Here is a 21870-nt window from a genome sequence, read left to right as displayed (position 1 = left end):
CTGTAATATTTTTTTACATCAAGTCCCATTTCATGACAACACCAACTTTCTTTCTGGTAAAATTTTTATGTCACAAATTAAGAGTACAGTAAGTCCCCTACATATGAATGAGTTCTGTTCCGAGAGTGCATTCATAAGTCCAATTTGTTCGTAAGTCCAACAAAGTTACCTTAGGTACCCAACTAACACAATTGGCTATATAGTACTGTACTGTAATAGCTTTATAATACTTTTCACACAAATAATACATAGAAAACAAACAAACACAAAAAATAAAGAAAACATTTTTAATCTTACAGTACAGTACCTTGTAAAGTACAGTACAACAGCTGGCATACAGAGGCTGGCATCGAGTGAACAGGCAAGAGGAGTTACTGACTGGAGGAGGGAGAAGAGGTGGGAGATGGTAGAGCTGAAGGATCGTCAGCAACAGGAGACGGAGGGCAAGCTGCAATTTCATGTGAACTAACTTACGTGACTGGACATGCGAACGCACGTTTGCAACTTTGAAAGTTAGCAACTTGAAGTTTCGTATGTAGGGGACTTACTGTATGTATTTAGAGATTTTATTTTTTGGATACAAATTTATCACAGGGGCAGAAAAATAAGACACTGTGGAGCCAACTTTCATACCAACTAAGGCTTTAATCACCATGTAACAGAAGGAAAAGAACATGGCTTTTAGAGTTGGAGCTTTGTTCACATCTGGATTCCATTATTTACTAACTGTGTGATCTTAGGCAAATTAACATCTCTGTTTCCTCAGATGTAGAATGGGGATAGTAACATATAATTCATAGAGTTATTGTAAAGATTAAATTTGTTAACATGTCAAATCCTGGCAGAGTATATCAGGCCAGCTGTCAGTGCTTCACTTCCCTCCTTCTCCCTGGGAAAATCAAGAACAAAATAGCAATAGCAATTTTCCTAAATTTTCCTAAACCAATTTTCTTAAAACAAAACAACAACGAAATACTTTATTTTGAACTAATTTTAGACTTACAGAAAAGTTGCAAAAATCGTGCAGAGAAATTTCCATATAATCTCTCACCTTGCTTCCCCTAATATTAATACCTTACATAAGTATAAACCAATGATCAAAACCAGGAGATTAACATTGGTACAACAGTATTAACAACGTACAGACCTTATGTAGTTAGAGTCAAATCTTACCGATTTCCGATAATGTTCTTTCTCTATTCCAGGATCCTGCCTAGCTTTGTTCTATGGAAAATGCTTTCTCGAGTTATAACACTTATTATATTACCAGTTTACAAAGGAAACAATTCAAAACAATCTTACTAAAATATAAGAGTATGTCTGCAATATACAATATGCTTCATGTGAATAGAATTACTTGGGTACATGGTAAATAATATATTCAAACAAGAAATGTTCCACCCAATTTTTATAAAACACAGTATAGGTATCACAGTGATTTAATTTTTAAGGCACCAAATAGTCAAAAGAATATTCATCTTTGGGCTTCCCTGGTGGCGCAGTGGTTGAGAATCTGCCTGCTAATGTAGGGGGACACGGGTTCGAGCCCTGGTCTGGGAAGATCCCACATGCCGCGGAGCAACTAAGTCCGTGTGCCACAATTACTGAGCCTGCGCGTCTGGAGCCTGTGCTCCGCAACAAGAGAGCCCGCGATAGTGAGAGGCCCATGCACCGCGATGAAGAGTGGCCCCCACTTGCCGCAACTAGAGGAAGCCCTCGCACAGAAATGAAGACCCAATACAGCCCAATAAATAAATAAATAAATAAATAAATAAAAAAGAATATTCATCTTTAACCTGACTTTGTAGTAATGTCAAATGAAAATAATTCAGATTTGGTCTATAGGTATCAAGAAATCAACAGAGGTTGGGGAAACCCCTTTCCTGGCAATACTTCTTTAGCACAGGCTATCCCCTTCATAGGGTCTGACTCATTTTATGACAATTAAGTATAGACACTTGAAAATATTTACTATTGTTGACAGGGAGGCAAGATTATTATGCAGGCTCTATTCTTACCAATGTATCTTTTAAAATGCAGTTTTGGGAAGTTGACGCTAAGTGACAACATATACCCCGAAAGGAAGGAAAGGAAGTAGAACATTTTAAAGAGACACCAAAACTCGTAAAGCAGATTGAAGTTGTTTCCTGTGATGGCAGACAGTTTTTATTTATATGCTGCCTTGTTCCGAAAACAGGAGCGTAGCACATAATTTAACCTCTTCCCAATGACTCAGCATCGCTGTTAGAAAGGTCAGATAACGTGCTATGACCCTGACTCACTGACGAACGGTTAATTACATCCCAGGCCCTCCATTCTAGAAGGAAAGTGTGTATAATGAAAGAGTTTAGCCAGAAATGTTCATGACAAAACAGACTTCAGAATTCAACAGAACAGCTTCAGTTGATCTGGAAAGTTAACTTAAGAAGGGAATATTTTCTCCAAAGAGGCCCGAGGCCAGAGACACTGAGAGTAGATGGGCTTGTAAAAAGCAATATGATCCATGACTTAAATCAGGTGGAAACCTAAATCTGGCATCTTTGCTTCTTTATCTATTTAAATCTAAACATGTATGAAGAAAGAATTCTTCAAGGTCAAGAACCACAACTGATTAATCTTTGTATCTCTCCTTTTGATCATCGGGATCATCCTTTGATTCTGGCACAAAGTGGTGCTCAAGAAATGTTACTGAACAAATGGAAAGAAATGAACAAAGAACCCTGTTTTCTCAGGACAATATGGTTTTTCAAAGGAAAAAAAAATATTTACCCAAGTCAATAAAATGAAAGTAAACCCATGACTATTGTCACTCTTAGGGGTTAGGCTAGGAGCCAATTATTCTTCATGTTATTCTATTTGGACACCCAAGCGTAAGCTTACCGATAAACCAGCCTTGTTAATGGTCACTGGGAAGTGGGAGGTGGGTCCTAACGATTGAATGCAGACTGGTTCTAACTACTCTAGTGTTTGTTTTTGGCTCCATTTAACATCTGGAATGGGAAGTTTTAAGTGTTTTTTGCCTTTTGTCTAAGTGGCTTTCCCACCGAAATGTGCATCTCAGAAAATTCAGACAGAAGGCATCTTCCCTAAGGAGCTGTGCCACCTTTGCCTTGGACTCGGTCCTTTATTCAGTGAATTAACCAGCAAGCAAGATGCAAGCGTGGTGAGAAGTACAGTGGAGATGATTCTGGTTTTGTTCCTACTTTTTAGGACCTCTTAGAGAAGCAAAAATTAACTGTAAAATACCAAAACAATTATATTTATTTTTATTTAAAAGAACTCTTTTTTTCCATATCGCCCCTCCTGATGGCCTCCATCACGAGCCTCTGAGTAAGTTTCCCAAAGAGTCTATCATGGAACACCAGTATTTGTGAGAAATGTCCGGACGGTGTCAGCCTACCTGTAACCTACAGCAATACTGCGCAGCAGGCAACAGATCCCTCATTTCAAAGCCGGCGTCTGTCCCATGATAAATGGGTTCTAAGGATTCTTCATCTTCTCCCCACTCCAACCTGTACTCTGAGATATCAGCACCAGAGCTTTCAGGACTCTGGAAAACAGAAATTTAAGTGGTTAATTTCACTGAGAGGAAAATCCTATGATGTTTGTGTTCAATTAACGAAACTGAGAAAGAGAGCAACATGCCTTAGGATATTTCAAATACATGAAAAGAAAAGCATGAAAAAGATACTCAATTTCCTCTCAATTCTGACAAGTGGTAAAATTTCCATAACTCTTGGCAAGCGCCAAGGCAGATGACTGTGTAAAACCTATATGTGAACTTAAGCTTTGTGGGTCCCTCATAACTTGCACTGGGGGGCAGATAAAGTAGAAGAAACAAACTGATGCAGAACACGTGCCTGACTTACCTCCCAACTCACTAGGACACATCCATCAGGCGTAAAAGAGATACAAGGTGCTTTGCACTGTCCAGGAGGCCCTGCGGCAGTGGTAATTTCTGAGACATCAGAATAGGGACCATACTGAAAGAGAAAGACACATGCGTGCTTGTAGGGGTGTGTGTGTGTGTGTGTGCGCGCGTGTGCATACAACACAAGCTTATAACCAAACAAGGGCTAGGCTAATGCCATCATCAATTCAACTGATTAAAAGTATTACCTAATGGTGTTCACTTTCAGTTGAATATGTAGGTTTTCTTCTAACATACATTCCCTAAGTAGTAAATGTCTATTTTATATATATATATATATATTTTTTTTTTTTAATTCAAAAGGATTAGAAAGTTGGTTTACTAAACATTTTTGCTGTGACCTAAGAAACAAAAAATGCTGACTTTTGCTACATCACAGCATTCTGCTTTAATTTCTCAGAAGGCTTCAAAGAAAACTAAGTCAGATGCACACTGCAGTTTAATTTTTAATGCATAAAAATCTTCGTGGAATTGTTGGTTATCAAATTTTGAGTATTTCTTCTAGTTACTGGTATTTTCCATTTTGAAAACCAATGGCCCTGTTAATGTTTTCTCAGCATGTCTCCCACCATCTCAACTATTTTAAGGTTTACACTGCACTCCTTTCTTCCACCACCATCAGTGACCACACTGCTCAGAGCCAACCACCGCTACAGATTTAAAACACGTCGAGAGAACCATCACCACCATGTTAACAGTGGGATATGTGATACTTCAATGAGTTGGGGCAAAGAGTAAAGTAATTTTCAGGTTAATGAAGTATGTGACTATGTTTTTCAAAATGGAAAAAAAAGATTAAAAAAAAAACCTAAAAACCTCTCACATTTTCTAACAATATAACCTGCAAATATACTGGGGGTGGGGGAGAAGCTCTCTGAAGTGGACCACAGAAGGTGATTATGAGTCAAATATAAGGTTAACTTCCAATACAACAGAATTTAAAAACAAGGCTGAAGATACTTTCTTTATATGATAAATTAGTGAAAGGAGAGAGAAAGTAAAACTCAAGTCAGCCCAGTTGCACGTTTATCTTTATCATGGCAGAAATCCTCTGAAAAATTGATGGGGAGAAGCACCAGATCAACAGTAAAATAGGATTTCTTCTGCAGCATCAGTGATCATCACCATCCATCCTCTTTTTACTTATAAAAGTTTGGGTGCATAGGCTTTCTTATCTTCTCACCAATACATTTTTATTGTCTAGTTTTGTTTGCGTGTGTGTGTGTGTGTGTGTGTGTGTGTGTGTTTTAATTTAAATACCTGTATCTGAAATTCTTTCCTAATGGGCAATTAGAAGAAATCCAGCTCCTGTTAAAGGTCTGTGATCATACTTCAGACCAAATGTTTTCATAGTCAGCGTGGCTAACACGAAACGGACTAAAGACAAACATACTTTGCTTCTGAAAGGCGTGAACAGGACCACCGAGAACTAGAAGAGTCATTGTGTCAACTTCTTGTCACTGTCAGTGGGCTTTCTTACTTGTAAAAATCTCATCAATTAATTACATCTATTTATCTGCATGGAGTGCATCTATACACACCACTGGCACTCTGTGGGGCTTTAGCAGTGGTTTGCTCTACCCACACCCTTCTACCTTCTTTTATGTTTCTGCCCATCTTTGACACACCAAAAAGCCCTGTAGTTTCTGGGTCACTTCACTCTCATTATGAATTGCCCCCCAATCCATATCACTCTGCGATTAAAAAAAACAAAAACCAATCACCTTTGTGGATATAATATAGACATACTCTTCCAATCTCTAACAGCCCACCTCGACAACTTCAGATGGAATAGTAAGAAGGACCAGAGTGTTCTACAGTTTTCACTTGAAATAAACAAACAAAAAAATATACTGGCCTCCCTAGCCTCTACCCCAGTCCAGTTTTAAAAACTGACCTAAGACATTGCTGGGTAATTTAGACAATATGATAAAGAAATATTATGTAGTCCTAGTTTCCCATAACTGATTTATACAGTCGATGAGAAAATAGGAAATTATTTTAAAAACTACCAAAAGCATCTAAAGGGTGATGTTGTTATTAACCTTGAACTCTATCTTAATAGAATGATAGGAGGACAAAAGAAACAAAATTTCCAATGTTGGGTCTACATGAAATCAAAACAGTATATCTTCAGAAATTAGATTTTACATACACTTCTTTAATGGTTGTCAAGGTTGGACAGATACTGCTAAGGATTTTAGGAGGGCAGAGACGGAAGTGCCGGGACCCTACATTTCCGTTACGGTGTATAAGCGTGTACTCACCCCTCCATCATTCAGAGCTCTCACCCTGAAGCGATACATGGTTCCGGGAAGCAGGTTGCCAACGGTGCACTCAAGCTCGGGCCCGTGGTACACCTCCGAAGCCACATCCTCAGGTTCCGTCATCTCCACGCTGTACTCCGAGACCTCACAGCCACTTTCAGAGGCAGGAACATCTGGGAAAGGAGAATGTTTTTCATATCAGAACACTTTTGTGTTTCCAGTTGACCCTACCACACCTCACTTTCCACAAGGTTTGCAAAATATCATGTAGGTGGCCTGTCCTCGATATTTACAGAAGAACCCCATTCCAAAAAAAAGATATACAGAAGAAAGTTTCTGAATGACGTTACCCATACTTTCCAAAGCAAGTATGTTTAATGGTATTAACAAAATTCCAAAACCGTAGAACTTTTAGGCAATTCCTTTCTATTCTAATGCCAGGTAAACGCAAGAAATAGAGGGGAGAAAATCTTCTCCTTAACTTGAAACCAAAGGACACATTAAATCAAGTTAGAGGACCCAAAACTGGCACAATATTTTATTTTAGGCATAAGTGATGGGGAACAATAGTCTGACAGCATTTTGCAGGTTTATATTTGCAGTTTTACATGCTTGTAAATTGTTGACCCGACAGGAAATGCTAATACAGTTTGAGTCGATACAGTAAAACACCAGGACCCACACATAACAAGGCAGCAAAGATGAGGAGGAATTAGATGTTACCTGATGAACTATTTCTTGGTTTAACCTCTAAATTAAGCACAACTTTTATTTTATGAATAAAGCTGAAAAATTCCTGAAAAGACTGGCTGCTCTGAAACATCTTCTAGAAAAGTGCCCTCTGAGGGTAGAGGATGAACAGCACGTGTGGCACCATCAGGAATAGGAGGGTGAGTGACAACGCGGGGAGAATACAAACCCAAGCCCATGTACGTTGAACAGAATATGGGCATTTTCAATAGAAACAAATATGGTTTTCAGAAGGAAGACCTGGAACTTGATTACAAAGCATTAAGTCTTAAACTCAATCTCCACTTGTCCAAACTGGCAACGTGAAGACGTGTTCACTCACCCCACTCTAAGTGGACTTCTTTGTGTTTTGGTCTACCCAAAACCCTCGGTGGGCGACACTGACCTGGTGCAATGCTTAGTGTGCGAACAGGGAGACTTTCAGAACACTGCAGGAGAAATACAGGAGAGAATCATCTCTTAGTTACTTCGAATTTATTAGAGCTCTATATACCAAGCAAATTCCACCCCATACCTGCAAATGCTACCAAAGAGGGTTACACATTGAATGTTTACACTTTTTATGCAATAAGATCTTCGTCTCTGTGTGTGTGGTGTGTGTGTGTGTATGTGTTTGTTTTAAGTATGGACATATACCTCATACAGCACTGGTAAAAATAATTATTTCTGATGTCAGATTTGTAGGCTGACTTTCTGAGTGTTGTGTATCCTAAGCACACGGTTATTTTCCTTTAAACAAAAATTAGAGACCCTTCATGAGGACAGAAGAGAACACAAAACAACAGCTGGATGAAGTTTTTAAATGGTGCCATAAATGGCCAACCATCCACATACAGAGCAGAAAAGCAAATAAAGTCAATATTAATCAACTGAGTCTGACATTAACCAGCAGGTTCTGTTAATACTAAAATCAGCAGGCCTTCCTTTTTGCAGGATCTGGTTGCGTAAGGCTGGTGGTATGGAAGCTGACCCCTTCTTGAGACAGGAGGAACATGGTAGACCTATGCAGCTCAACCAAATTCAGCCTCCTTCCTGAGGAGACGAGGTGCAGAGGAGATGTACTTAAGCATTCAAGGAGCGCTGCCGCTTCTGTGTAGCCTTGTGCAGCACCTCGCATGTAAGAGGAACTCGCTGATCATCTGTAGCTTTGATGTGGACATCCCCACCCTGGGAGGCACTGCATAAACGTCGTCTAGGTGGACCTTTTTTTTTTTTTTTTTTACCTCAGAAGTCTGTCTATATGGACAGTCTAGATATCACAGTACCACTATCCTTGGGGGGAAAAGAAAATAAACACAAAATGACGTCAGAGGTGGGCTGAGTGGCAAAATTCGGCACCTGATGGCAGGTGTTCTCTTGAAAAGTCAACCCAGTACAGGGTAACAGGGTCATAAGCCACCACTGTGCGCGCGCTCTCTCTTAATACTAATTGTTTCAAAACCACAATGTTAAATATCTCTACAATGGAAACATCTTTTACCATATTGCCTCTCACTCACTTTCTGAATGTTAACATCATTTAGATAATAACTATTGATATCTCATTTCTAGAGCACTTCATGTGTACTTGTTACGTTGTTTTGAGCCTATGAGAACACTGTGAGGTTGAAACCAAGTTTCCTGACGTGTTGAATGGTTGGTCTAAGGTCATATAAATTGTAGACAATGGTGGTGATCCTTTTGTGACGTATAAAAATATTGTCACTATGTTGTGGACCTGACACTTATGTAATACTGTAAGTCAATTATACTTCAATTTAAAAAAAAAAAAGGAGACAGCAAGAGAACTGCTGCTGCCTACAGATGTGTAGGTTGGGCACTGCGTAATCACAGGAGGTGCCTTTCAGCTCAGTCATCATAGATTTATGTGGCTTTTACAATAATTTTCCAGCAGATGGCAGTAAAGTATCTCAAGGAAGGTGTGTCTCTCATTTTCACAAAACTGCCAGATGTGGTAAAAGCAAAGCTGTGCTGGAGGCCGTATCTTTTTTGCTCTAAATTCTACGCTTTTCTATCATTGCAATTGCTGAGGTTCACCCCCTTATTTATTGGCTAATGCAAATTGCAGACCACCCTCAATTTTCAACTGTCAGGTGATCATGCCAAAGTCTTCTGAGAAATTAAGTGAGGGATGTACTTGGAAAGCAGCACAATTCAGGTGAGAATCATTTGGGTCTATCTTTTTATTCCCACTAAAGCACAATTTGGAAAACTCTAAATTCATGATGTGATACCATGGCAGGCTGCATTACCAAGATACATTTTTAAACAGCAGTTTATTCTGATGTTATAGTTAGGTTGTCTGAGTGTGACCAAAGATGTTTACTTTTATACTGAAACAAAACCAACCTGACTGTGTCCACCAGTACTTATGCAGCATGCTCGGAGTTTGTACAAAGCGCCTGGTTTCAAGTGGGTGAACGTGTGCTCTGTAGCCGACCCACTGTAGGCCACTTCCCACTGACTCGCTGCAAAACAAGATCCGAGTATGAGATTCTGCCTTTTGTAAAAACGTAACAGTACCAACCATTCCTGATAAGAAACAGCTCTAAGTGGTTTCCATGAAAACCAGCATCTCCTATTCTTTTTTTTTTTTTTTTTCCTAAACAGCAACAGTGCTCTCTTTCCATCTCCTTTACGAAGTTAAATACTAAAATAACATGGAGTCATTTTTAATACTTAGTACTGCTGGCTAGGCTACTTAATATCACCATGATTACATTTGCTGACTGTGAGGTTGGGATGCTGGAAAGCACACGAAATCTGTAGTTTGCCCCGCAGCAGGAGCCAGCAGACGGTGTGGTGTTGAGCAAGCTAGGAAGTGGTAATGGTGTGAGAAGCCCCTGAGGCCAACTGGGCAGGGGGAAGGCTGCTCGGCCACAAGGTTCCTGGTCAGACCAGATCACCACTGAAGAGTTTCTCCCGGCTCTTATCTGCCTGGAGGTCACAGTGAGTGATAATCCCCATATAGACCGAGTCCTTTGGGTAAAGGCCTGCTGTCTCCATGGAGCCCCACTTAAAAGACAAAAACACCTGAGGGAGTGACATTAAAAATGAAAACACTCAGTGTGGCCCAGGTTATCTGACCACTTCTCGGGAATAAAGCAAGCAAGCAGAGCCACTGGAGGGCCCTGGGTGAAGCTGATGCCACCAGGTGAAGAGCACTGGGGATGCTTCGACTGACTGCCTGCCCGCCCCACAACTCGGGGATGTTTACCCTCCTCTGTTTTGCTCCCACTAACACAATGTTTCCAGCAGACTACTTTAAAGGAGGCTTTTACTCCATGCAGTTGTTTTAGGGAAAACACTTTTACCCTGTTCCAAGATAGTTACTAACTTCCACAAATGCCCTCAGCTGCTTATTAGGTCAGATTTACAATGAAGCCACATGCACTAGGGCCATATGACAAGGGGGAATATTAAAGACAGTCATCCTGACACTACCGATCAAACAACCTGCACTGAAAAGGCAACTGGGAACAAGGACTACCGAGGAGATTCAATTAATCGTTAATGTCACGAACTGGCAAAGTTGTTAACTTTTAAGTACAGATGGCATCTACTTTTGATCTGTCACCAGTGGTCAAGAGAGCCACAAAAATTCAAAATATATTTAGGTTTTCATGATGGGCCACTGCACATCCGTGACTTCTCTCCTAGGTCAGATTTTTAGCATAGAATGTGATTTTATGTTAAGAACAGCTGTGCCCATCTCAAAGCATTTTCATGTTTTTCAAGCTTAAAATAGGGCCCAACTGACATGAAAAACAAAACACTCCAGGTGGCTATCGTGGCACAGAATAAAAAGCAAGCCACACACCTGCATTGCTTGTTTGTAAAAGTTGCTGTTAACTCTTTCCTTTTTTCCCATATGCATCACTTTTTTTAAAAAAAAATTTAAGTTACAGGGATTATTAGAGTGGTGAGATGGGTGTCATTTTTAAAGTTCGGATGACTATACTTTTTTCTATTAAAGCCTAATAAATTTTATCAGAAAGAAGATCTAAGAATGTTTTAAAAGACACTATAAAGGGAATCTCATTTCTAACACTGTCCCACTTTAATTCACCTCGTGTGACTAGTAATGAAGAAATAATCTGACTCAGAAATCACAACAAAAATGAAGACATTTTCTAAACGTGTTACAAAGTGTGACACTTGTCAGGAGCCCATAGCAATACTATATTTTGTCATCTTTTGTGCACCAAACTCATTTGCTGTCTCCAATTTATCCTTCCTGCTGATTGCTTCTGACACTTTCTCTGCTTATAAGAATTTCTAGAGAAAGCGTGCCAAGAGAGATGAAAAACACATTTATTCTATTAATTGGGACCTCTGGTTTAAAGAAATGACAGAAAATTTTAAAAATGACAAAAACATACATTTCAAGCAGACTCTGATCCCTGATGCTGTGTTTGAAAGAAAAAACTGTCCATATGTGATTAAGGCTTGTTTATTGTAGTACCTCTATCAACAGAATTAATGATTGCCCGCTATTATTATACAAATGTTTATCTTATTAGAAAACAGGACTTGAACAAAACAATTTCTACAAACTTCACCTTCAGAATTTCCATCAGTAATCTCCAGCAAGTACTTGAGTATTTCTGAACCACCGTTGTCCTTTGGAGGATCTGGAAAGTAAGCAAATGCCTTATTAGTTATAAAAGTGTATTGATTTTTGTTAGTAAATATTATTAGAACACATAGAATCATATAATATACTGTCTAAATTCTGGATTCAACCAAAGGGCACAATAATTAATATATTATTTCACCCAACTCCTTTCTCGAAAAAAACAAAAGAAACAAAAACACTACAAAACCTTCTGATTATCCAAGTTCGTAGAGCTAGAAATGTCAAAAAGTTAGCATTTATTTAGTGAAACATGAACAAAACTCAAAATATGGATTGATTTTTCTAAGAGTTATGTTCATTTATTTATTTTGAGATTCTGAAGCCTGCTTTTCAATATTTGATGGTTTTTATATAAGACAAAATATACATATATTTCTTTTTAAAAATTACTTTATTCTTTTTTTTATTTCACTTATATCATCAGTGAGAGATGGAGAGGGAAGAAAAGGGAGGTGCAAAACTTATTGACAAAATAAATAAAAGATAAGAATATAACAAATCTGTTCCATCACAGTTTGCTACTAAGCAAACTTTGTATCCCACATAAACCTAATATAAAACCAGAGCTGTGGATCGATAAGAACCTGTACCAAAGAGCCGGTTTGAGGAGGAGGTTCCGGCCTGTTACTAGAGCCCCGTGCACCTTAGGTATCATATCTGTCTACTGCTAACTCGGTGCCTGCAAGAGTTTTCTTTTCTGAGCAGGAAAATACCTTTTTGCAAGACTACACAGAATTTGCCTCTACTATCAATTGGCCACCTCTGTATTTTAGATATACCCTCAGGTTACTCATGTAGATTTAGAAACTTTAATTCCCGTCTCCTCTCACCTGTTATTTCCATTAATGTATGCAAACTTCGGTAATAGATATTTACAGAAATAATTAAAAAGTTAAATATAGCATATGGCTAATGAAAGTAAATACTCAGTGCTGACAGAACTTTCTAGGATATTCTGAGAAAAAAAGCTTTAGATCTGGCAAAAAGCACATCTAGATTTTTTGTTTCTCTTAATCGTATCCATCTTCTAGGGAATAATTCTGCCTCAAAATTACCACATAACTTGAAGCAGTTATATGTCTCAGTGGTTGGTCTCCAATAACAATTTAATAATATTTTAAATTCCCTTTACATTACTTGACTGCCAGGTAAAATCTTATTTTAGATTTCTTTTTTTTTTTTGCCTGTTTGGTAGTTACTATTATTATATGACATTAGTGATAATCATACATATTATGTTTCACATACAGCTGCAAATGTTTATCAACATTCTAATGGCATTCATTTCACTGAAACAATCCATGCAGCAGGTGAGCCACAAAATCCTCTACCAGATCCCCACAAACACCATATGATGAACTTCAATATGAAAACTTCCTGAAGTCCAAGACTTCCGATGACATACAAACAACAAAAACTAGTCTTCCTAATTCACTGTAACTTAAACATTCTGTAAAATTTAATATGACTTACCTAAATTTTGAAATTATATTAAATATTGGTACATTTTTAAGGGCAAGCTATTGAAGAATGAAATATATTCAGAGATTACCACATTCAAATCAATAATACGTTAAAACTATAGGAGAAAAAAATGTGTCTTACAGGAAAATCATAAAGTAAATGAAATGCTCTTACAACTGTCAATTTTACCAGTTTGTAGAATTCTCAGGATGTTTCTCATACATATATTCCAAACATGTAAAACTCCCTCAAATAATATGATTTGTTTATTGGTTTGTCACTACTGAAATTAATCAAGTTTTAAAAAAACCTGTCAAAAAAGCAGCAGCAGCAACAGCAACATAACATACCCCATTTAACACTAAAACCATGAGATGTAACTGGTCCTTTAATGAGGGGTCTTGTAGGAGGTCCAGGCCTGTCAGGACTCGTCGTACAAACCAAAACTTCACTTGGGCAGCTTTTCCCTTCCATATTAGAAGCAGTCAGCTATAACACAACCGAGAAAACATTAATATGCTTTAGATATCAGTTCTTAAACCAGTAGTGACTTTCAATATGGCAAGATCAAGGTATCCATAAACTCACATAGACACACTCACATATTCTCTTTCTCTCTCTCTCTCTCACAATCTCAAACTACTAATTTATAAGTGTTTCTTTAATGGAGTACTTATCTTCTATATAGTTTAGCTATTAACAATTAAAAATAAAACAACAAGGTAGGTTTTAGCCAAAGATATTTTTACCCTTTCAAGAAGACAAAACAAAACTAGTATGTCACCACCCAGTTCACAGTGTTTTGTGGAAGGAAACTATGGGGGAAAAGCAGATAAAAATAACCTTGCTTATTTAGGAGTAGGGCAATGCCACCTTGTGGAGAAATGCTAGCAGTATACCTATGATCTCACAGCCAGCATCGAGTAACAAGGAGTTTCAAAAATATCAAAAACTATCATTTTCCTTCAATAGTCACACATGCCACTGGATAATCCGACAACTATTTACTAAGTGACTACTCCGTGTTAAGTAACATGATTTGGCTCACAAATTAAGAGAAGGAAAGGGGGAATCAGAAGACAACCACATCTCTCCAGAAGGCACACTGTCACACTAGAAAACACCGTGCTGTGCTAGAATCAACAAACAGTGGGCAGCACAGACGGCAGCCTGCTGTTCCCTTTTCTCCTAACGAGGTCGCAAAGAGTTCGCAAAGCTGTCTTCCGATTCACCGCATCGTCGCCCAACACGGAGCCCAAGTGGGGAGGGGGTGGGTAATAGAAGAGCAAAAGGAAAACGGCTGAGAAAAAGAAAATGGGCAAAAGAGCAAAGGGCAACGGAGAAAAGGGAAATCTGATTAAAAGAAGAAACTCCGAATAGAAAGGTGTGAAGTGCAGGTGAGAGACAGGTGCGCTGGGCACCTGGTTTGGGTCTTCCCAGGCAAGGGCATCTGGCCACGCTGTGATGCAATTTATTACAGCACATTACGGCAACAGGTTTCTTTCTCAAAAGTGGGTTTTAAAATTAAAGTTGGGTGTGTATTTCATAGATGTTACCTTAAAAGTGTAAAGTGCAGCGAACTTAAAAATCTTTTAACCTGTACAGTAGATTTAAAATGGTTAAGGGATGAAACATGAAACAGCTTCATTTTTAAGCAGTTCAGGTACCAAAATGACTGACTTACCCTGAACTTATACTGTGTGCTTCTTTTGAGATTTTTCACAGTACAGGTTAAATCCTCTCCAGTGTATTTTGGGTGGAAAAGGTTATCCTGAAAAGGCAAAGCCAGAAAGAAACATCAGTATCATAAAATCTGGGCATTAAATACCTTGTCTGTAGGATTTTTATATTGCCTCCTTCCATCATCACCAGTGGGCCAGAAGTCTGGCAGCTACACCAAAAAGAGGGCCAGAATCCCACGGTGCTTTAAGAAAAATTCAACTCTATCACATGATAATTTGTCCTGGATCTGGGTACTTTTATTGCAAGACTAACACTAATTTGAATGGGAACAATGCCCTCTCTTTGAGAGAGTGTAGATTTGCTTTGGAATAGACGTCACCATATACTTTTCTCACAGAGCAAACTTTTCTCGTTACTCAATAAGCATTTTAAACAATGAATTTAACCACCAAATTAACGAAGCTTATGTAGTTAAAAAAATTATCTAACAATGTTGTCATGAAAAAAGGTTCTTGTACGGAGATCCTTACTGTCAAGCTGCAATGTGCTATGCAATCCACTGGCTGGGGTTTCTCACACAGTGTCCTCTTCTGGCCAATGGGGAAAGCAGAGCTTGGATGGGGAAGATATAACCCTTCAACGGGATAAATATCCTACTGAAAGCTGACTGTACAGAATTCATTCAATAATATTCTCAGTCATGCACACATCCATCCGTCCACCCACCCATTCATCTTGGAGCACCTTCTATGCATCAGGCTCTCTTCCACGCTCTAGGGGTTTAGCACCGCCCAAGAACAGACTAAGTCTTGCCCATCAGAAACTGATATAATAGCCAGAGAAAGCAATTAACAAAAAAACCTACAGACAAATATGAAGCACGTTGTGTGGTGTTAAGTGCTATGAGACGAAAAATAAAGCCGGGTAAGAGGACAGAGTGGTGGAGCTAGGAAGCACTGCTTCCTACAGCTCTGCAGGCTCCTTAAGGCAGCCACATATGGCTCCTCCAATTTAAATGAAATACAATTAAAAATTCAGTTCCTTGGGCTTACAGCCACATTTCAAGGGCTCAGCAGCCACGTGTGGCTAGGCACTATCTTATTGGACAGCACACAATACAGAACATTTCCATCATCACAGAAAGTTCTCCTGGACAGTGCTGTTTTACAGGGTGGTCAGGAAAGAGTCATCCAAAGAGGTGACATGTGAGAAGGGACCTGAAGGAAATGAGGGAAGTAACTCAAAGATATCGGAAGGGGCGTGAGAGCCAGAGGGCACCGGAACTGCAAAGGTGGGGCGGGACGGCGCAGCTGGTACGCTCAGTGAGACTACAGTGGCAGGAACAAGGGCAGGAATGAAGACCCTGAATGTGGAGGACCTGGAAAGCACTGCAAGAGCACTGGTTTTTCCTCTGGAAGAGAAGGGAAGGCACTGAGATGGGAAGGCTTCTGAGCAGAGCACTGACATGACTGTATTTGTATTTAACAGGATCACTCTGGCTTCGTGTGGAGAACAGACTGTAGTGTAGTAAGGATGAAAGTAGGGAAAATACTTAAGAGGCCACTGCAATAACCCAGGGGCGAGATGACGGTGGTTCAAAAAGTGTAGTAGCTGTGCAGATGCTGAGAAACGGTCAGATTTCTGGATAACTTTTGAAGGGAGATTTAAAAGGATTTGCTGACTGACATATATAGACTGACATATATGAGGTCAAGGAAGAGCTCACGGGTTTCTGGCTTCCCCGAATGAAAGCATGGGGATGCCACCTACTTGGATGGGGAAGACTGGGAAGGCCAGGCTTCTGCTAGTGGTTGCAGTGGTAGAAATTAAGAGCTTGGCTTCAAATTTAGGCAGCGAATCTAATCTCACCAGTGCATCCTGTAGTTATGATAAAACGGACTTTACAGAACACACACAAGGGTATAAAATGTGCCAGACTTACATTTTCGTCCTCCTGGATTTCCAAGGTGTAGGTGACTACTTCCTCAGGTGAACAGCCTTCTGGTTTATTCCACTGCAATGTGACCCATGTGACCCCAGCTCGAACAAGTCTTGGTGCAGAGGGCATCTGAGGAATGTTTCCTAATGTGTAGCACACCACCTCTTGGCTATACCCACTGGAGAGAAACAAACCCGGTGAGACATGTTTAGAAGCACGGGAGGAGTCTCGGCATTTCAAAAGAGCAGGGATAAGCCTACCTGCTGCGCAACTTGCTTGGGTGGGAAAGTCTGGGGCCTGACAGGTTCATTGAGCAAAGGAAGGCAAGGATCCTTTATGTGATATTCCCTACCACAACTTCAATTTGCCCCAATCCACCCCCCCCCCCCCCCCCCTGCACTGTTCTGCTTAGGTCTGCTACTAGAAAAGCATGCCATGTTACAGGACAATAGATTTAAAAATTTATTTCCCCCCAAAAGCACCCAGCAGAAAGCACAGCACAGTGTGACGGTGACAAGCTATGAGCCACAGCTACCAAGGAGCCTTCAAATCAATGTGAGAGCAAATAACCGTCTATTGATAAAATAAATGTTTTACAAATATATATGGTGCTCTTTTCCAAAAGTTTGTAGATGCTTCTAATTCATTTACAAATCCTTGAACTGTAGAAGCCTTTATCATTATGACTGTTCAACCAGTGCACTCTAAAAATACAATGGCTATCATGGGTAGGGAAGGAGGGCTGTAAACCTTGTGGTCTTAAGAAGTTCTTCAGGCTGGAAAAAAGGTTGGGACCAATGATGTGCTGAACCTTTAAGAAGATTTTCAACAAGCAGTGATGAAAGAAAAAGATTTTTTCCTTAATCAACAGTTACCCAAGAAGTGCAACTGAAATACGGTCTTTTCAAAGCACCTTTAATCCATTGATGCTTCACCATAAACCTGTTCTTGCCTTTCTCTAGCAGCCTGGAGGTGAGCCGTGTGTCCTACCCAGTCCAGATTTTCTCCAGTCCTGTGAGTATCTGCCCGGGCTTGACAACAATGGATGGCCCAGCAACTCTTTCTTTGTATCAGGAAACACTCAGACATAATTGAAAAAAGGCAACTGAATGAGTAGCTTGCTAAAGTGATGAAAGAAAAAGGCACACAATCTGAAAAAAATAAAGCCCCCAGAGGATTCCTTTCAAAATCTGTAGTTACCTTCCTCCTGATTCTCAGAGACCCCTAGTGGGCCTTCGCATTACAGCCTGCAAGGCTGCAAAGAGGCCACACAGTGGCATTTATCACTTCAGAAGGGGCTTTCTAGCCTCTGATTAGGATTCCCTTTCAGAAAATCTCTAACTGGTTCGGTGTGGAGGCAGCAGGCGACCTTGCGCCTTTCGGTAACGTGACAGGAAGACTCAGAAACACCACACAGACGCTTAAAGGCACGAGGACCAGGAAACGCCATACCTGGTGCCAATGTCATTCCGAGCAGCCAGCCTGAATGTGTACCCCATTGCCGGACACAGCTTTGTCAATTTGCAGTGTTTTTGGCTCCCAAAGAAGCACTGTCTGAAACCACTGTTTCTTTTTCCCTAAAACAGTGAAACAATGCAAAGAAGTTTTAAAAAACATAATAAGAGAATGAACGAGCATGTTGAACAACTGTTTAATTTCCTAGTTTGGATGAACAAAACCAAGAGAAGGAAAGTGCTCTACAATGAAATGCCATCCCTAACACAAAGGCACTACAGAAAGTTGTGTCACTGAGATGGATAATGCACGGTCCTTGTGGTATTTCGTCAACAAAATAAAAAAGGCCCTTTCAGGCACAAGGCAGTGCTCAAGTTAAGGATCACAGTTTCTCAGATCTTCTTCCTCACTTGGTCAAACTGCCTGAGCTGAGCCACAGGAGTGAGTCTGCAGCCTCACAGGATTGCTAACTCTGGAGCTGCACAGCCACCCCCAGATGGCCCAGCACCTGAGGACCAGTCTACGCAGCTCTGCAAGCCACAGAAAGTCCTCCCTGGTCTTCTCTCTCCTCTCCCGCCTCGTGGCGGCCCCCAAGCCCACACGTGCGCATTCTGGCTGGTGAGCTGTTTGTCTGCTCATCCCTAAATACTGGGCGCATGCCGTTGACTCATCCTGTCCACGTCTGGTCTCCTCAAGGCAGTGTTCTGGACAATCTGGGAGTTCTACCAAGGCTTGCAGAGTTGAACTGAATGTCTGACAAGCACTTTATCTATACGTATTACAGCCATTCTTAAGTTTCTTATGAGGCTGGAAACATGTTTTTAATGCATTCCTAGCCTTACACGATGCTTCACATTCCTCGAAGGAAAAAGAAAACACTCCATTGGGTTCTCTTAATAGAAGTAAGAAAACAAAAACATAACTTAACTACGCTGTGCCATGCTCAGAGGCATGGAATACTCACATCGGCAGTTTTCTAGAATATTTCATACCCATAATCCACAGAATTTTATCTATGTTTATGCAAAAGAAAACCACATGCTAACAGTGGATGAATTAGCATTTTAATCAGACAGCTGGGCCCAGGACTTTCAGGAATGCTTGAAATTCTCAATTTATTACATAAAGAACAAAGAAAGCACATTTTTCTCCTAAGCAAATTTAAGCACTTCCTTCCTTAAAGCAGGCCTCCAAATGCTTACTACTGAAAGAAACATTCTAGGTGAAGTTTAGTTAAAAATAAATATACAACTAGCTTGAACAGATTAAAAACCACCATGCCACATTCATCCTCAAACTCTTCCCAACTCTCCCCTCACAAGCAAGGTGGTACCCTTTCCAAGGAAGGGAGTAGAAGCCCTAACAGTCCTTAAGATCCGAAGTTCATTTTATCAAGGGTTCAAAGGACCTTCAGGTGCAACTATGGAAAATGGGGAGTGGGGTGGGCAGGCAGTCAAACATAATGTCTTTCAGCGGCTACTTTAGCAAAGTCACCCTGTGACTCGCAAATCACGCCCTTATGCTTACTTTAACCTTGAGTGTTAAGGTTGCTGCAGACAATTTATTCATAGAAAACCCATTTACGCATACATTTGCATAATTACATCCAGTGTCTGATTACACTCTATGCGCTGCACGCCCTGGTATGTAGTATCCATTTCAGGCAGTAGCGTGATCTACCTTCTTTCCTCCTCTATTTCTGAGCTCAGAGTAAACAGTGCAAGAAAGGCACATCCTGCTGCCACGGAAGCCTCATCCCTTCCAAACCCAATGTTGGCTCCCCTTCAATGCCTCATTTTTCCTATTTCTTTGTTTGGTCTCCTTTGCCCATTTCTCGTGCTTAGAACTACAACCAGTAAATAAAAGCAGTCTGTTCCTTACTAGGTTGATTTGCTTTACTTTGGTGAAAACCAGGCTGTGGTTTAAATGAGAAAAAAAGAGTGGGGAGGCATCAATGATGGAAACTAGACTTTTATTTTAAGGGGCCAGGGCACTGGGGCTCACTAAAGAATGGGGACAGAGGCATTCTGTGACCTTCAAGATGTTTTCCTATATTGCTAACATTAAAAAAAATTTTTTTCTACTTCAGTATCAAGAACAATTACTAAATGAACTCCAACTGGCTTAGATAAATCATGCCAAATTTTCCATCTTAACACCTTCCAAGATATGCAACTATGTGCATGGACCTCAGGAACACAGAGAATGACCCAGAGTTGTCGGAACTACAGAATCAAGTTTTAGAAACAGTATTTGTAGAATCTGAAGGGGGTAAGAGTACAACTATTTCACAGAGTTAAAAAAGTAAAGCTTATCGGTGAATTTTTAGAAGTCACTGAGTATAAAACAAAAAAAAGGGGGTGGGAGTAGGTTAAAAAAATATTTCGGACATGAGAAGCTTCTGAATAAAAGAAAATACTCATGTATGACATGGAGTTTAATATAAAAGGGATATAAAAGGGAGTTTAATATAAAAGAAAGAAATTAATATTCACAAGAGTCACTGCAGTGCAGAGGTAATCTACAGCTGAGAGGTTAGCAGGTGAAGATGGAGAACGCCAGTGTGGGATGGCTCCCGCGTCCCCCTGGTCGTCCGTGAAAGCCCATGCCAGGCTCTCAAATGGCTTCAGTCTTAGGCATTAGAGTAAGTACACGTTCAAAGGTACAGGCGATGTGAAGAATCTGTTTGTAAACCAAGCGTGATCCCAGGTTGCAAATAGCATTTATAAATAAAATATTATGCAGCTCTTCTTGTTGACAGAAATGGATAGGGTTTAAAAAAAAAAAAAGATAATGCTTCAGAAGATTAGAAGATTGAGAGAAATGGACAGGAGTGATAATGTGAATGTTTACCGCTATTTATCAGAAATTAAATATGTCCAAGCCACTACTGTCTGAAGTTTTACAAATGGTAAATCACAACTTCCATGTTTGGTAGGTAGCGTGGCGTCAAATGATTTTGAGATATTATAATTTATGGCATGTTCCCTCTTTTAGTAAAATCTAATTTAAAGTACACAGGATTACTGAGATATAACTGCTTTACTTGGAAAGCCAACTTACTTTTTAATAATTTAAAGTTAGCTTCATGCAAAATCTCCTACTAAAACATGGTCCTAATGGAAATGGATAATCTCTCTCGACACTTTGTAGGCCTACTGTCATCAATAATCTGGTCAAACACAGGCAGCAGGGACACCTGTGGCCAAGGCCTCGTCCTGGTCAGCTACTGCTGCCAGGCTACTTGTGGGGTGCTACACAGAGCGGGGTTCAAAAGGTCTAGGAGTTGGCTGGTCTACAAGATCTGAGGTATGGTGCCCAGGAGCACCCTGACTCTGCATCCTGGGGGGTGACCGACGGGCAGCATGGGAGCAGTCGGGAGCAGAACCTCCCTAAGGTGAGCACTTGAGCTCCTGTTCTCCCGGGGAAGCAACAAAAACTTCACCCCTACTAGAGAAAGAGGTGAGAGGAGGCTGGAAGCCCACACCCTTGATCATCCTGGAGCAGCCCTAGCCACTGGACGACTGACCTCATTGGACATGAAGCCCCAGCGTGTTCTGGACTAACTTGCTACTGCCAGTGTCCACAAGCCAAAAAGGGCAGATTTTCAGGGTTCCCCGACTTGTTTCCATTTCATAATCTTGGGCACGCCCAAATGATTTTTTCTACCACACACACTGAGTTCATTCAAGGACAAGGTTAATCTTTACTAGAATGTGAAGAAATCTTGGAATACAAACCG

General features: G+C 40.2%; 1 protein-coding gene across 4 annotated transcripts in view; it reads right to left on the bottom strand.

The window, feature by feature from the left end:
* Positions 1-21870, bottom strand: part of FNDC3B (fibronectin type III domain containing 3B) — a 350696-nt gene that overhangs the window by 42700 nt on the left and 286126 nt on the right. For all 4 annotated transcript variants that reach the window (XM_036850413.1, XM_036850412.1, XM_036850415.1 and 1 more), the window contains 10 exons: positions 18126-18250; positions 16677-16851; positions 14736-14822; positions 13402-13540; positions 11511-11582; positions 9298-9416; positions 7271-7376; positions 6199-6371; positions 3870-3983; positions 3401-3550 (listed from right to left, as the gene is read on the bottom strand). In XM_036850413.1, the coding sequence (XP_036706308.1) occupies positions 3401-3550; positions 3870-3983; positions 6199-6371; positions 7271-7376; positions 9298-9416; positions 11511-11582; positions 13402-13540; positions 14736-14822; positions 16677-16851; positions 18126-18250 (1260 nt within the window). The remainder of the gene's footprint in view (positions 1-3400; positions 3551-3869; positions 3984-6198; positions 6372-7270; positions 7377-9297; positions 9417-11510; positions 11583-13401; positions 13541-14735; positions 14823-16676; positions 16852-18125; positions 18251-21870) is intronic.

Source organism: Balaenoptera musculus, chromosome 4 (genome assembly GCF_009873245.2).
Source record: "Balaenoptera musculus isolate JJ_BM4_2016_0621 chromosome 4, mBalMus1.pri.v3, whole genome shotgun sequence".
NCBI lineage: Eukaryota > Metazoa > Chordata > Mammalia > Artiodactyla > Balaenopteridae > Balaenoptera > Balaenoptera musculus.
This window is presented reverse-complemented; position numbering and strand designations above follow the sequence as displayed.